This window comes from Agelaius phoeniceus, chromosome 7, assembly GCF_051311805.1.
Source record: "Agelaius phoeniceus isolate bAgePho1 chromosome 7, bAgePho1.hap1, whole genome shotgun sequence".
Lineage (NCBI taxonomy): Eukaryota > Metazoa > Chordata > Aves > Passeriformes > Icteridae > Agelaius > Agelaius phoeniceus.
This window is the reverse complement of record NC_135271.1, coordinates 28,325,218-28,342,565: the sequence shown is the minus strand read 5'-3', so window position 1 is coordinate 28,342,565 and position 17,348 is coordinate 28,325,218. Positions and strand designations below refer to the sequence as shown.

General features: G+C 37.8%; 1 protein-coding gene across 2 annotated transcripts; it reads left to right on the top strand.

Moving 5' to 3' along the window:
• Nucleotides 1–12,805, top strand: RBM45 (RNA binding motif protein 45). 2 transcript variants are annotated; one of them, XM_054636769.2, is made up of 10 exons: nt 1–389; nt 1,585–1,707; nt 1,833–1,959; nt 3,656–3,766; nt 4,107–4,286; nt 5,186–5,315; nt 6,529–6,625; nt 6,948–7,114; nt 8,486–8,682; nt 12,474–12,805. In XM_054636769.2, the coding sequence occupies exons 1-9, from the start codon at nt 111–113 to the stop codon at nt 8,676–8,678; spliced, it is 1,407 nt and encodes a 468-aa protein (XP_054492744.1). In that variant the 5' UTR covers nt 1–110; the 3' UTR covers nt 8,679–8,682; nt 12,474–12,805. The 2 variants fall into 2 exon arrangements, with proteins under 2 accessions (XP_054492744.1, XP_077037486.1); XM_077181371.1 differs by lacking the exon at nt 12,474–12,805 and having other exon boundaries at nt 8,486–12,444.
• Nucleotides 12,806–17,348: the final 4,543 nt, after the last annotated feature.

Below are 17,348 nucleotides of genomic sequence, written 5' to 3'. Positions count from 1 at the left end.
GCGGAAAGGGCGGTGGAAGGGGCGGGCGCGCTGTATCGGCGGCGGAAAAGGCGCTGCTGCCCTTCCCTGCTGTAGCCCTGGAGAAGCCTGCGGTGGTCGGCGGCGCCGCCATGGAGGAGAGCAGCGGCATCCGCCTGTCGGCCGAGTGCCTGGACGAGCCGCCCAACAGCCGCGTCTTCGTGGTGCTGGGCAAGGACACGGGCGAGGCGCTGATCCGGGAGCGCTTCTCGCCTTTCGGGGACATCCAGAACATCTGGCTCCTGCGGGACAGGCGCACCAACGAGTCCCGCGGCATCGCCTTCATCAAGTTCGCCCGCAGCTCGCAGGCCTGCCGGGCCATGGAGGAGATGCACGGCCGCAGCCTGCTCCCCGACAGCAAGCCCATCAAGGTGCGGCCGGGGGCGGGCTGGGGGGCTCGCGGGCCGGGCCGGGCCGGGCCGAGCGGGGGCAGCGGGAGCCGTGGGCGGGGCGCAGGCCCGGGGAGCCGCCGCCTGGCCGGCCTTGCCTGGCCGCGCTGCCGGGGCGGCCCGGCCCCTCCCGGGCACGCGGCTCCCGTGAGGCCGGGCCGCTCCCCGAGTCCCACGGGCGGCCTGCGCTGAAGCAGGCCTGCGGAAAATGCCGCACCCGGAAGTGAGGGCGTGTTCGTGACAAAGATTGTTTACTATATTTTAAATGTTGTAAGCAAAATAGTTGAGAATAAATAGAGCTGGTTTTGCCAGTATGTTTTGGTTTTGCAGTTTGTGAACCCTTTTCAAAACTTTTTTTTTTTTAAATCTATGGAACTGTAACGTCAGCTTTCAGCTTCTTGATTTTGCTTTCCTGTTCATCATTCATCAGTACTAAGAAAGTATGAATGAGTTTGTATTGAGTCTGTGAAATCTTTTCTGAAGAGCTTGCCATCAGAAGCCAAAAGATAAGAGCTCCGTGACATCAGTTGCTACTTTTGAATAGGAGGCTTGCTTTGAAAGTCTTTCTTACTTGTTTGTTTTGTTTTTGTTTCTTTTGTTTGTTTGTTTTTGTTTGTGATTTGTTTGGGCTTTTTTTCTTGGTTGTCTTCCGGTGTGCACTTCTGAGATGAAATTTATTTCAATAACTAAAAAAGATTTTAATACTAACAGATATGAGAAGCTATGATCCTCCTGTGATAGAGCAGTAGACCTGTAAACTTAGGCACAGCTTCACACTGAGCTGCAGTAGTCCGGTTTTATTAAGCTGCTAGGCTTTCTTGTTTCCTTGCTTGCTTATTTGTTCCCACTACTGCTGTACTAGGTCTGTTACAATAATGCATTCTTTGCTACCTGACATGTCACCGGTGATGTTGACAGTGCTGCTGAATCAGCAGTGGTATTTCTCACCAGTCCTCATTATCCCCAGTAAGGAACTTCTCTGGCTCCTGTCCTGTTTGGGATTTATTATATTTGTAGGTCTTTTATCACAGGTGGTCACAAGTGTTCTTTTCTCGCCATGCTAAGGCAGCTTATGTGAACAATAAATATAAAGACAGTTAAACTATTTCACTTGCTTGTTGATATGTGTCTTAGACCCTTTTGCCAGTAATTGCTAACTATGTAATTATTTTGTTAGGTGTTTATTGCACAGTCAAGAGCTTCTGGAAGCCACCGAGATCTTGAAGATGAGGAGCTTACACGAATCTTTGTTATGATACCAAAAACCTACACGGAGGAGGATCTGCGGGAGAAGTTCAAGGTTCTGATTCGCTGTTTGTTGTTATTTTAAAATGCCTTTTTATAAACTTATTAGAAGGGCATACCACATGGAACTTTTAATGGTTTTCAAATATTGGAAATTAATACGTTTTTTCATTGTTCTAGATGTATGGAGACATTGAATATTGCAGCATTATTAAAAACAAGACTACTGGAGAAAGTAAAGGTTTGGGCTATGTCAGGTACCTGAAACCATCACAAGCTGCCCTAGCAATTGAGGAGTGTGATCGAAGTAAGAATCCGAGTGAATTCTTTAAGGGTTTTTTTTTTTGCAATAAGGGTGCATCATTATAATATACCTATAATTTTTAGTTTTGTTTGCAGGTAAATTATTCATGATGCAGAAACATGTTAAGACAATGTTCTCTTGCAAATAAATTATAGCATTGTTAACATTCTTTGAGAACAATCACCTGATTATGATTTTTCAGGACCAAACTGGAAGTAGGATCACTGAGAAGAGTTTGGAAATGGGCACAGAGTTTTCTTTTATGCATTATTATTGGCCTGTAGTGTAGGCTTCATATATAGGAAAATATTTTAATTTGTCTTTGCAAATAGGCAGTTTTAATAAAACATTTTTGATATAAAATTGATTACTATATAAAATATATTTCATGATACATAGGGACTCTGTTGTGATCACACTTATTTAAGAACAAATTCATGCTACCTGAAACTGGGGGAACAGTGATTTTGTTTAGTGTCGTGATTTATCAGTTACAGAGTGAAAGACTTTGTATGCTTTATTTATTACCAGCCACTTGGGGAGGCACTGGAACAGGTTGCTCACAGAAGTTGTGGATGTCCCATCCCTGGAAGTGTTATAGGCCAGTTGGATAGGGCTCTGAGCAACCTGGTGTAGTGGAAGGTGTCCCTCCCCAAGGCAGGGAGCTGGAACTTGGCGATACGGAAGTTTCCTTCCAATCCAAACCATTCTGTGATTCTATAATTTGTCACTTATGCTCTAGTACCAAAAGTTTATGAATTTGAGTGAGGCTGGTGGAAAGATGTCAGGGGCTGGAATCACAAGACTTTGGAGGAGAGGCAGAGGGATTTGGGGTTGCTCATCCAGGAGAAGAAAGGTTTTCCCAAAAGCCTAAGAGCTGTCCTCCAGTCCTACCTCCTGTTCAGTGTTGCTTAATCACAGATACGAATCAACTTGAGGTGTAGGTGTGGTTATTTGTTGTTCTGATGTTTTTTATGGCTTGCTTTGGTTCTTTTTTCCTCAGTAATGTGTTTGGTGGTTCTGCGTTGTATCTATTATAAGTGGTTCTACAGAAATTATATTTTTGCATAGGAATAGGAGCCTGAGATTATTTAGCAGTCAAATTGTATTTCTTTTTTGCTGTGAGGTTAAAATGAAATTAGTTGGATAGCTTGAGTGTAATACCTCTTTCTTTCATAAAAGCAAAACCTAGATCAGTGTAAAACATCCATAAACTGCTGTTTTAGCACTGAAGTTCAGGTGATGGCTTCTGGAGCATCTCAGAATCCTGCTAAGTATCACAGAATGGTTGAAGTTGGAAGGGAACTCTGGAGGTTATCTTGCTCAACCACTTGGCTCAGGCTGGGTCACCTGGCTACTGGTGGCCCAGGATCATGTCCAGGTGACTTCTGAATATCTCCATGCGTGGAGACTCCATCACCTTTCTGGGCAACCTGTCCCAGTGCTCAGTCACTCTCATGGCAATTAGCCTCTGTCGTGCTTAACTTGTGAGTAGGAGTAATTCAATTTGAAAGCTGTTAACTTTCATAAAATTATTTGGGCAGACTTCAAGAGTTATAATTTAGTTATTCCTCTAAAGCTAGCACGTACTGGGTTATCTGAATTATATGTTTCTAAATATGGAACTTGAAGAATGTGGGCCTGGTCATATAACTGAGATGTGCTGAGGTGTTGTTATCTGTGTGGTTGTTTCTTTCAGGCTACAGGGCCATTTTGGCTGAACCGAAAAATAAGTCATCTGAGTCTTTTGAACACGATTATTACAGTAATGTCATGAGACCAGAACTAAGAGGAAATACGCTTCCATTTTGTAAGTCACAGCTTTTTACACTAAAAATGATTTGTAGTCTCCAGTATAGTTACTAAGTAATAATGTGGTTTGGAGCAAGGGAAGCTGATGGAGGCTTAGGTCAACACTTAAATAGTAGATTTGATGTTGAAGTTAGAAACTGGCCAGGAATTTCATCTCTCTACTTTTATGGCTTGCTTTGCTCTGGTTGCCCAGTTATTTTGTGACCTGCACTGGTGAAATCAACATGTGACCTTCAGCATATAGTTGACTTGGATTACTTTTAAAAGTCTAATGTAACATAGGCGTGAAATGTAGGCATGCAAATATGATGACTCAGATTATTTTGTTGATTCTTGAGGTATGCAGCCAGAATATTGTAGCTTTGAAAAAGCTGAGACCCGAATTCAAGAGCCAGTCTCGAAGCGCCTGTCGGTGGTGTCTCGGCTCCCCTTTATTCAAGAGCAGCTGTTTGCCCTCTTCGATTTAGTTCCAGGTCTGGAATATTGTGATGTTCAGAGAGACCCTCATACCAATAGTGGTAAGTAAAAGTACAACGGGTTTTTGTCTTTTTTTTTTCTCTGAAGGGAATCCCTTGTAATTATGCTTAATTAATTTCCACTGCAAAATACAGTACATTTGTTGGAAACAAGCGGTTGTTGCTGCTATCACTGCATACACCCAAAAATTCAGTTTTGTTTGAACCCCTGTTTACACATAGCCCTTAAGGGCTTATACCTTTACCTTCAGATAATAAAAACTCAAGAAGGATGGAATCAAAGTCATGCTAAGTGGGTTTTGGTCAAATTAATAGTTTGAGGCAGAATAAATGAAGACGTTTCAGAAATTATTATACATTAAAATAAAATGTTCTCTAAACAGATCTTCAGAATTTTTTATTCTGAAATATGTGTGTGTGTAGAAGTTGACATGGGTAAATGGGGATTAAATAATTCTAAAATGGATCATGTTTTCTACTGAAAGGTTGTTTGGTTTCAGTCTTGTTTTACTGCTGCTGAGGCAAATATGGAAGTGATCTCTTCTCCAAGATACTTGAAATGTAAATGATTCAGAAAGTTAAAATATAACTTTACAGTTCTTGAAATTCACTGTTGATGGGATAATTGCATTTTTAAATAAAGTTATGTATCCTTTTGTTACTAGTTCTGGAGTAGTGAGGAAGATGTGTTTTCACTTGTATGGTTTTACTTTTCAGCTTTTCAAGCTAGCATAAATACAGCTCATCTGTCACTAGTAAATTTCACTGAAGCTTCCTTCACAAATAAAAGTGATGAAGTAATAATGATGTGTGCTCAAAAGACTTAAGAATTTTGTGTCATCCATGACTGATGTGCAGTTTAAATGTATTGCTCATGTGAGTATAGTTTGTTCTGAGGAGTTCCCTGTTTCCTGCTGACGCTGTGTGCACGGTGCTTGCAGGGTATGCTGTGATTCAGTACAGCACTGCTGCCTCAGCTATATATGCCAAGTACAAACTGCACGGCTTTGAGTATCCTCCTGGAAATCGACTAACTGTCATTTTCCTAGAAGATGGGAATGACAGCTCAGAGTAAGTACAACTTACAAAGTTGGAAGTTACATTCTGGAGAGCAAAATATAAAATAAACACATTTTTAACATAAGATGTAACATCAGTTATCACTGTGAGCTTGTGCCATGCTTGCTGGTAGTATTTTCTGAAACGGTTCGGTTTGGGGTTTTCTTCTTGAGTGGTTTAGAACAAACCTTTTGAAACTTAGTAATCTTGGTAGATTAAGAAAATATTAAAATACATAATCTTAAGATACTATCTAAAATTTTAGGATTTGGCAAGAATCTGTCAATATATCTGTAACATGTAACAAGGCTGGAATGTATTTTTGATGAGGTTTATGAATTAGAACTAGATTTATGTGCTTCATCTCTTGCTTGCATTTACAGTAGTGCAAATAGTAGTTTTGTGAAGCACATATGTAGAGTAAAACTTCTGGGTGCTGAGGATCTGATATTGGCACAGTATGGGGAATTCTGAGCTGTTTGACCATCTCTGACTTCTTCCTGTGTTTTAAATGCCCAGTACAAGGTGGAGCAGCTTAAGCAATCTCCTGCAGTGAGTGTTTTGCCTTAGTTTCATCCTAAAGGAGTCTAGTTCACGTCAGACCTGTTCTGGGAGATTAAGACAGTAAGGAGGGGCAGTGGAGTGATTCACTTCAGAAGTGCGTGGCTGATCTGACATTGCAATCTTCATTCTTCAATAATTCCTACATGGTCTTGCAACACAGGCTGTGTATCTATGCAAAAAGAGCAATTGCTTTTTCTTACTCTGAAACAGAACAAAGAAAAATCACTGGAAAATGAGAGCTGGAAGTAAACTTTCTATGGTAATATTTTGATCTCTGAACTGAATCTCTGTGTTCTTTATGAAAACACATAGAAATTTTTTTGTCTGTTTTGCTTTTTAGGCCTGCCTCACAAAATGTAGTGGGCTCTTGCAGAGATAATTAAATATTTTTTTTCCCCCTAGAGTGTTAAAAAGCCTCAAAGAGTAGTTCTGTGTATCTCCAAGTGGTAATGAATGAATGTTTTCAGTGAGTTGCAGCTAGTGTGCAGGCTTTCAGATCTCTCCGTAGGCTGTGATGAAAGCCTGTCGTGATTTTCGTTATCTACATGACATTACAGATTTCTAGAGATACACTGATGTGTATTAAAACTTATTTTTCTTGCTAAATTTAAGATTACTTAGCTCTTTCTTGAAAGCAGTTTGTTATCACTTCTGCTTGCAGCCTGATCAGGAAGATGGCAACGCAGCTGGTGACAGCGCAGGTGTCGTCAGCGCTGCGCGGTAACAGCGCCATGGTTCAGCAGTACAGGACGCCTCCTGTAAGTTCCGATCATGGACGGCGTTGGTATGCTTCTGAATTGTTGTAAGAAACCTCACATATGCCAATAAAGAGCACTGCTCACCTGCTTCTGCAAACTGTTCTACGTGCTGCATCCTTATTCCCTAAAAACGTGTCTGACCTTGCTTGAATTTGTTGTCCAGTTTAATGAAATAACTAAAGTAAATAAAGTAATGAAGATTAGAACTCACAGAGCCTATTTATGTCCTGTAATGGAACAAAAATGGTAAGAAAGGTAAAATTACTTCGTCTGCCCCCCACCACCAGTTAACTTATACTTGCATTTTTTTCCCTTGTTTCAGCAAGCATTTGGAGGAGCTTCTGCCCCACAGTTGCTGCAGCCCCAAACAGATGCCATACTTCCACCACCCAAAAAAAAAGTTCCACCTGACACTTCTGTGAAGGAAAGGCTTTTCATACTTTTTCATCCCCATCCTTTACCAGTAAATGTACTGGAGGATGTGTTCTGGTAAGACAAATAAGTGTTCCCTAACAAAAAGGAAACAAACTGTGAAACGCTGAAAGTAAATATTGAAAATAAAAAAGAGGGCCTGAAAACTCTTTCCAGAAAAGGCAGTGCACAGTGACTATGAAGTCATAAGTGAACAGTAGTAAGTTACTTTTTGAAAGATGTGTGTCATGAGGTTCACCTTGAAGCACATCTACAGTATCATCAGTATAGCAACTTTATTATCAATTTACTTAATCTGAAGTAAAATGTCTATTCTTCTGATGCAGATTTTTAACCAAAAAATGCAGTACTTCCAGTTGCTATTTCCTTATTCATTTTACATTTTCTTTTGCTTATTTTTGTTAGGCATTTAACTATTTTGATAAATTTCCACAGTAACCTAGGGGGAGCAAGTGTAGGGTGTTGGTTTTTTCCTGATCCACTATAATGGTTTGCATCCTCCTAACACTATTTCAACTGTTCTTTGTATCTCCCTATGTGGAGCAAAGACTTGAGATAATTTTTGCCGTCTTTTAAAAAATCTGTAATTAGCAGTTCTCCAATATTTTATATTATTAATTTGTAGTATACTCTTGAAAAAAAGAGACATTTTCCTTTTATAATAGCTTGAATTTGCAATAAATCTTTGGAAAACCAAAATATTTTAAAAGCGTCAGGAGAGGAAAGCATTTTGTGTGGAAGTCAAAATTGTACTTAAATGATATAGTGAATTTTCAATTTTCTTAATCAGATACTGGAGGAGGAAAAGGCTATGGACCTGAGTCTTGACACTTCAGTATAACTTCTGTAAGAAGCAAGCAGACAATTTTTAAAAAATACTTACAGATCTGTTTAAGAATCTCCTGAGTATTTTTCCTAAAAAACAGAAAAAAACCCACCTCTGTTTTTCCCTGAAGCTGCAGTGCTTGCTTTCTGAGTCATTTCAGTGACACCTTTTCAAAGATAAAATCACAACTGAGCAAGTTCATTTAAGTGAGATGCAGATTTAGCTTCTAAATTATCTGCCAGCTTGGGTGTGTATGTCTTACTTTTGGATGGTTTGGGATTTCTTCTTGTTTTGTTTCTGTGGGGTGTTTTGAGTGCCATTTAGTGTTTGGGGACTGTAGTATTGATCAGCTTTACATATTCTTGTAAAGAAGAGAGATCACTGATATTTGTGGTTCTATGGTAATATTTTGTAGAAAACATCTGTGGACTTTTGGTGTTCATTTGTACTTCTGCTCCTAATTCAAGAGAGGGGAATATGCAAATTGGGAGCATAGTTATAAAAATCCTGGTTTTGCAGTTAACAAATCATATGTGCTTTGGACTGGAAATTTTTTTGCAGGAAAATCTGTAAATGACCTTTTCTTTTTTCTTCTCCCCCAGTCGTTTTGGACAATTGATAAGTGTTTATCTTGTGGCTGGAAAAAATGTGGCCTATGCAAAATTTGCAGACAGAGCAAGTGCCAGCGAGGCCATAACTGCATTGCATGGCAAGATTGTGAATGGTGTGAGGCTGAAGGTGAGGCTGGCAGACTCACCCTCCGAGGAGCCCAACAAGCGCCAGAGAACTTACTGAGCAGGTGAGTGCCCCCACCCAGCCTGGGCTCTTCCTTACCCAGGCTGCAGTCAGCTACCTCACACACAGGGACAGGCAAAGAGTTTGGAGTTAGATACAAACATAGAAGGATAAACTCTAAATCTGTTCTTAGCTAACAAACTGAAATAGAATTTTTGATATATCTGTGTGTGCATACACACATGTGTGTATGTATATATATAGAATATATGAATATATATATATATTACTTTAGTTATATATGTAATATATATATTCCATATATATAATTTTTGATATATCTGTGTGTGTATACGCACACACACATACATACATATATATCTATATATATAAGGGTGTGTGTATGCTTTTATATATATACGCACGTGCACTTTATTTTATAAAAATCAATTTTTATAATTCTTGAAAAACAAAATGAACCAGTTGATAAAAATCAATCTGGATGTTCATAGAAATATCACTTTTGTATTTGGGAGAATCAGTTGACATTGAAAAGAGTATGCAAAAAATAAACAGTGAAACAGACATAAGCTTGTGTGTGTCTTTTTTTTCATTACTATCATATGCCCTCAGTGGCATTGGTTAAAGATGAAAGGTTGAGCCCTTGAAGGGCAGAGGAGTGACAGGGTAAATTAAAAAAGGATGGGGGGGACAGGTAAGATTGTCAGGTGAAACCAAAGGCTTGGGATATTTGGGTCTCAGAAATCAGGTGTAGCTGAAATACGTGATTGCCGAGAAAATAAAGCAGAGCCTGTGGTTAAGGAATTGGGATAGGTATTTGAGAACTTAATTATTTTATGCTTATGGCCTGTGAAATCTAGCTAAACTCCTAGAGATGTTTTATATCTTACTGCCTTCAGGAACCAAAATTCTATTGTTCTTTTAAAACATTGCTTTCCTTCAAATTGTATTGACTTTCATCACATTTTTGAATAATTTTTTTCAGCATTAGGACTGTTGCCAAAGGTGAATATAGTTGGGGGAGAAAAGCCTAAGTGGGGGAGAAAAGCCTAAGCTCTTTTTTCTACAAAATAACTCTCAAATATTACTATAGCTTCCAGATATTTGCAGTACCATACGTCTTCCTCGGGAATATGAAGTGTTGATTTAACTAATTCAGAAAATATCACATGACTGTCTTTGCATCAGTATTTTCCCTCTAAGCTTCACTCTTTGTACCTTTCTTTGTATAGATGTTCTTTGTGACCCCAGAGTTGCAAAGACCAAAAAAAGCTTTTGCCCAAAGTGTTCTTTTTCTCCTTTTCTTCTAAGGTCCTCCCAGTAGCTTTTTTGATAAGCAGCAGATACTAAACATGGCCTTAGTTTTTGTACAAAACTTTTGTTTTAATAAGTTGGATTTCTGGGCATTCTTTTTCTGCATGGAATTATAGCTAAAACTTAATTGAAACTTTTTTTTTTAATCAGCAGCTCTGATGAATGCAATTTTAAGTAACTTGTATCCATACTCTTATCTTTGTACAACATTTTGTTTGTTTTTAATGTGGCTTTTGCTCTTAGCAATAAAAGCCCAGCCTCTGTGTCCCTGCAGGAATAACTATGAGTGAAGGGTAATATAATATCAGGTCTTTTTACTAGAGAAGTGTAAATACAACATGCATCTGAAATTAGAAAAATTATTTATCCCCATTTTTTCTGTACATCAGGCTCCTGATTCCAAGTTTCTTATCAGGTTGTCTTGGCATCTATCTCTTTTCAGGATAGACAGACAGAATTACTTGTTCATTTGTCCCTTAGTTGGTTTCTTAAATACAAATGAAGTGGTACCTAAAAGGAAAGATTGCCTTTCAAAAGGGCTTGCCCATAAAAGTGATTTTCCCACTGCCTGACTTTGCACTGGACTGACTGACAAACTTGCAGTAATTTAGGGGCTTATATTTTGCTTTTGATTAAAGTGTTAAATTGTGCATGTGAAAAGAGATGCAATTCTCCCTACCTCTGAAACAGTTGTGGGTTTTTTTTAAAGATGTGAGAATACTAACTTTTTTCATTTTCAATTTTAGCTGTAGGAAATAACCTTCCTAGCTAAAACTTCTGTGAGTTTTCACTTAAGGAAATCATTACATCTTAACAAAAAAATCCTTTCTAAAGTCCTGTTGTGCTGCTTGCCTTTTGTCTCTAACAAGGTGACTGAATTTCTGAAATAGTCTTTTCTATACAAGGTTTTCTGATGAAAATTCATAAGATCTGTGAATTCTAGAATCTTTATGAAAATAAATGTCATACAATGTAACAATTAAGTAAAATATTAAATTTTTAACACACTTGAAGTTTTGCCCCAACACCTTCTTATGCAAACAGCCTCTTTTAAAATACAGTTTACAAAACTGTTTCTTAAAAAAGGTTTTATGGTAACAGTATGCTACTCATAATGCTTTTGCAGTGCAAACTTCTGACTATAAGAACTTTCTGTTACCTTGCAACAAACTTAGTTTATCAGGCAAATTTGAATACACATCTATTAATATTCTGAACTAATCCACTAATGAATTTTACTGGTTCTGGTTCTTCTACAAGTCAATGAAAACTAATTTGTTTATGTGAATAGTTAAAAGTAGCAGAGAAAAGATGGAAATACAGACTAGTAGGATTCTCTTCACCACTTTAAGTTCTAATGTAAGTTTTTCGAGGTGTGAGGTTATTTCCCTTTTTTTGCTAAGCAAATATTTATGGCTGAAATAATCACTTCAAACTATCTTGGTTTACATCAGTGTAGGCTTGAGAAGATAACTACAGTGATTACTTCTAGTCAGTTGCTAAAAGCAGACCTTTCTTAAAAATGTTGCTGTTGAGCAGCTTGTGCTCTCAGCTCAAGAGGGCTGAGAGCACAAGGGCTTTGTGTTACTTGGATATTTTGTGAAAAGCTCACTGCAGTATCTGATGCTGGTTACACACACAGTGTCATTCAAAAATAGAAGAGGAAGGGAAGAATTTGCTATCTGTCAGAAGAATGCATTGTGGCATTCCAATTAATCTCTTCATTGCTACCTAGTAGTTCTATTTAAATACCACCCCCACCCTTGAAAATCCCCTCCCCCCCCAAACTACTAAGCAGGAGACCCACAAGCAAACAGAACTAAAACCCCAAACCCTCCCAAAATGTTTGTCATAAGATTTTAAAATAGTCCTTAGAAAGCAGAGTTTCTAACCAGCTTCTGTTAGAAATGCCAGGCATAGATATGTGGAGCGAAGTTCTGTGGCTTTTGATACTCATTGCTGATTGACTTCAACCCACAGAAAATGGATTCATTGCATTTTTCCCCTGCTGAAAAAAACTGGGTATTTTTAATAATTATTTAGTTACTGATTAAGTTGAATTTTTTTTTTTTCTGTCATAAAATACTTGGTTATTTTTGTCTTTCTTTATTCTTGTCTGGAAGAAGTACTGCATCACTGATTTCATTTGCATCCATTTTTTTGACTTAAACCTTTATTGAAATCCTGATATTAGTATGAATATATATTAATGATTTACTGCTCTGCAAAAATGTTTTTAAAAGGTAATTGTGTCATAGTTGTGGTATACATTGAAAAAAATAGCTATGTTTTGTATCAACAGTATACTGCAGAAAAAATGGTGGCTTTTACACACAGCTAAGAGAGAGGCACTTCTTTAAAAGTTAAAGAAGCATGCTTAAAACTTTAGTATTATTCTTCTAAAGATATTGAAAGACTTTATATGCTGTTGTAATAATTATATTTTATAATATGTACTTTTAAATAAAAATAGGTATGTTGCTTTTTCATACTATTTTTGTGCTTGTGTTTTTTCTACAGAAACTAAGTAATGACATGACCCTCAGCTAGCTGACTGACTGACTGAAAACGTGACTAGACATGGTTCCTGTGGACAGTGACAGCTTTTTTCAGTGACAACTTTTTATTTGTTAATTGTTACTTAGTTGATCTCTCTATGATCCTTTTTCTTTCTGAATATGCAGACATGCAGTTTTGAAAATTCTGTAGGCATTAAAAACTGTAAACTGGTGGTTGTTCTTGTAATAGTATTATACCTTGTATTACAGAAATAGCTTTTGTTTTTACCTGAATCCTTCCTATAAGATGGAAATTACAATGATGGAGGAAATAAAGGAGCCAGCATTTTCTGACTTGAGTGGTTAATTGATAATGATTCAGATTCTGTTAAAATAGAAGACATCTCTCATGATCTAAATTGCATTGAAAAGTGAAGTATGGCAGTTAATTCAAAGAAAATAAAGTAACTTTAACAATGCCAGCAGACATGAAAGTATTCATCTAGATTTAAGAAAATTGCTGTAATCAAGAAAATAATTCAAAGTACATTCTTAAATATTTTGTTGGTAGAATCGGCCTCTTGATGAGTCTCCTGTGCCAAAACCCCCAGCTTAGTGCGGTGGATGCCTGAGTCTTTAGGGGGTAGGAGGGTAAACATTCAAAAATTGAGTAACTGGTGGTGGTATTTGGCCACCCAAGATGGGGAAGAAGAATCATGTTGGAAAGGTCCTAATGGTTGCTTGAGGGAGCATTCAACACACACAGAGGGTTGGAAGATATCCTTTACAGCTTGAAGTGATGTTACAAATTAGAACAATGCCATTTTCTAGTTGTTCTCAATCTTCTTTTTATTACTACATGTCTCTGGGAACAGTGGGCTATGGCATCCCTGGGCATGGAAGGTCAGTGCTCTCTGTGCAGTCGTGCTTTGGTCTATGGAACTCCCTTGCCAGCTTGTTCAGGCAGGTCTGCAACTGAACAGAATTTGGCTGGAGCTCAAAAAAACCTTCTTCCCACTTTCATTTCTAAGGGTTCAAGACACTGTTTGTAGAGTTTGGTTTTCAGGTGTCTCCCTTTTAGTCACTGCTAAACCAGGCTATCAAGTGACTCGTGTGGAGTCATTTTTAGTATTCAAGTAAAGGTTTTTTGAAGGCGCTTAGAATAAAATCATTATTGCTCTCAGAGTTCAGTGTATTTCCTGAAAACATTCGTGATCCATTCTTTGGCTAAGTAACAGTTTGTGTAAATACACTTGATTGGATATGATACCATCACTCCCTGTTGAATTGTTACATAGCACTGCTGATGAGTGGCAGGCTGCTTTTCTAGGTCCTTGCACTGGTAAGTAAAAACTCTGTCTGTTGTCAGAGTGAGCCTTAGGTTCCTGTACTGGAAAAAAAACCTGTGTCACTCATAATTCCCTTTGATGCTGGTGAGTGAATTCACCAAAACTATCTGAGGTTTCTGGTGTGTTATTTTGCAGTATCAGTGCTTTGATGCTGACAAGTAGAAGTTAGTGTGCTTACCTATAAGTGACTTAGATTTTAGCTGTGTACATCAGCCATAGTTTCTGTTGGTGTTGAACAAGACTCTTGTACCTTTGAAAATGAGATAATAGAGATTTCACAAATCACACTAAATTATGTCCAGTAGAAATAATTTTATGATTGTAAAAAAGTAAGAAATAAATATTGCTACAAGATTTTGATTTAATCTATTTTATACATCTTCCTGCTCCCACACCTGAATTCTTTTATTAGGAATTTATCTTCAAATTCTGCAGACCTTGGGAAGGTCCAGTGTTAACATGCAATAGTTAATACACAATATCTGCAGGGCTTTATTAAGACTGAAGAGTTAACTGCTGATCAGATCCTACTCTATATTTAGAGAAAGTGTTTACAAATTCTGAGCTTGGGAGTACAGAAGTTTCACTGGGAATTCTTCCAGCTCTTCTGGCCAAGTTCTGTCTTTGGAAAGTGATAGTAAATTTTTCAGATGCCATTTTAAAAGATACAGGGAAGTGTTAACAGAGCAGAGTATGTGTACATCAAAACTATTGAAAATGCAAATATATGCTCGAAATATTTTCTAAACTTCAAATTATAAGCAGCTTCACAAATAAAATTGCAAGATGGCTGAAGGTTATTTTAAGTATTGGAATGCTGATTTATCTTCATGCTGGGAACACTAAATCCCCTTTCTTATGTGTCTCTTATGGCTAAGGATAGCAGGAGGGAAGTTATGTTTAATCAGCAAAACAAAATCAAAGGCAATGACATGTGAATACATGCAGTGTGTGTTTTGACCCACTGATATTTTTAAATTTTAATCAAGTCCACAAAATTCACTTCTGTTCTGAATTCACTTCTTATAATAATGCTGAGGACATTAACATTTGCTGCCTTTCTTATATGTGGTAGCGTACTAACTAAGCTACTTAAAATTATGGCCAGAATTTTAGACATGGGTTATCCATAAACAGCTGTCACTAGGTTTTACCCTTTGCCTGTTTAAAGGCCAAGGATCCAAAAATGGTGTCAATGCCCATCTATAACAGCATTCTTGGAATTTTATCCTGGAGACCCTCTGAAACTCTTTGAGGCTGTTGCTTTGGAAAAATAAATTATTAGGTAGTTCTCAGGGAGTGCAGAGGAAACTGTACCACTGTGACCCTTTTAAAGCTATTCTAGTGGAGTTACTAAGCACAAGTCCCTTAATACTGAAGCTTGAAAGAACTGAGTCTAGAATAGAAAGCAGAGGGCTGGTAATAGCCAGCAGGGTTATAAGGATTGTAGTTACAACGCTTCCAACCAGAGATTTTTTTCTCTGTTGTTTAAAATGTATAGCTCAGTGTTTAAACTGCTTTGGTTTTGCACTCTGTGCAGTAAAGAAACCATGCATTGTGCTGAAAATGAGTAGTGGGACCGCTAACCACTGCCAAAATCAAGTATGAAACAAACTTTGTGTTATTTTTGAGTGGATACAGTTAAGTATACTATCAACCATACAGACTTTGTTTATGTGAGATTGAACACTCCAGCTGATTTATCACGTTTGTCTTCAGAGATTCTTGGAGTTCTGACAAACTGCATTTCAGGTTTGTTTTTCTGGTTTCTTTTATTTGATAGGGATATTCTAAATAGAACTCTGATTTAATAAGACTGTATGAAAACTTTTTCCCAGCTGTTGTTTTAAACCCTCTGCCTGATCTTTCATTGAGTCTTCCCAAAGTCTTGTGTGATAAAAACCAGCACGTGATTGCTTCCTGTCAGCCTCCTGTGTATCTTTGGGGATTTTATAGATCAAAAGACAATCCTTTCTCAGTCTGCTCTTCAGCTAGAATTATCTCCTCACACAGATGCACTCCCATACCTCTGCATATATTTTTTCAGTTGCATACATGCATTTTCTAGTTTCACATTATCATATAAAGGAACTGGAACTGTACACAGCCCTCAAGTGCAAATACATTTATGGAGGGTTGTAATGAGCTTTCCAACTTTGTTTTCTGCTGCTTTTGAAGCAATTTCTAACACTGTTTGCCTTTTGGACTACTGCTGAGTAGCAAACCAATGTTTGCAGAAAACTACTCACAATGACTCCAAGTAATAAAGGCTAATTTATAGCCCATTGTTATGTAAGTTTAGTTAGGGTTATTTTCATCACTTTCATTATTTTCATTATATTCATTAGGGTTGTTTACATTATTTCTATTTATGAGTTTTATTTATGAGTTCCTATTTATTGACAGACTTTCAGCCACCGTCTCATTGCCCTATTGCTCACTATTGTCAGATCTTTCTACAGCTGCTTAGAGTCAGTTTTCATTTTGCCTACCTTGAGTAATTTTGCATCATCAGGAAACTGTTTTCACACAAGTAATTTTTGGCTATTTAGGTGCAACAGTGCTCATCTAGAAGTATTCTAAGCGATTCAGTCCTAAAGAGGGCTCAAAGAGGAAAGTAAATAATGTTGTGCTGGGTGGTCAGTATCTGTCAAAAAAAGAGGATGTTGATCTGGTTACTGGATCCAGTCCTAATGGCAGCTGTGCTTTCTGATTCCTGGAGATGGCTCTTGACTCCTGTAGCACTCCCTAATCTAGGGCACATCCAGTTTCCAAGATGCCTGCCTTTCCTTTTCACAGCTTCTGCCTGCTATGAGCCTGCCTCCCAAGGTCTCCCTCTGCCTCAATTGTTTATTATCACGCACTCTTAAATGTTCTTTGGTGCTCTACTTCATGCTTTTTCTTTAAAGCACTTCCATTCACTTATTATTACTACTGTACTCTCACAGATTTTCATAATTCAATGAATTGGCAAAAATGCAAGGTATAATTTACAAAAATCTTTTTTAAAAAACGTGTCTCTTACCTATGCCTTGACTAAGGGTACTGTTTGGCCAAACACACACCCCCCTAACAATAATTGACAGCGCTGAAACAACAATATTGCTTATTACAGGAGAAAAAAAAAGTATTTTCTTACAGTTCTGTAAGTAAATATTTTCAATGTCCATAGATCTGCTTATCCTCAGCATAGGGCTGGTAAGAAAAGGTTTCATTTTATATTTAGTAAAATTCCCTGGTGCCTGATGTAAAGAATGGGAATGATTACAGTTATCTAAGAATCAGTTCTATTAGCTGATAGAACTTATATACGTTCTATATAAGTTCTATCAGTTAAGACCTTAGAAGATGAGGGTACCTGTGTGTAAACATGGCACTTTGTCATCCATCTTTGTTTACCATCTATGTAATGTAACTGTGTTATTTTAAAACAATTTAAGCTGCCCTTCTACATGTTTGTTTCTCTTTGGTCTAAGTATAGGCAAATGAGTGAAAAAAACCCAAAGCCCTCTGCAGAATAGACACTTAAGAATTTGGTATCAAGATCA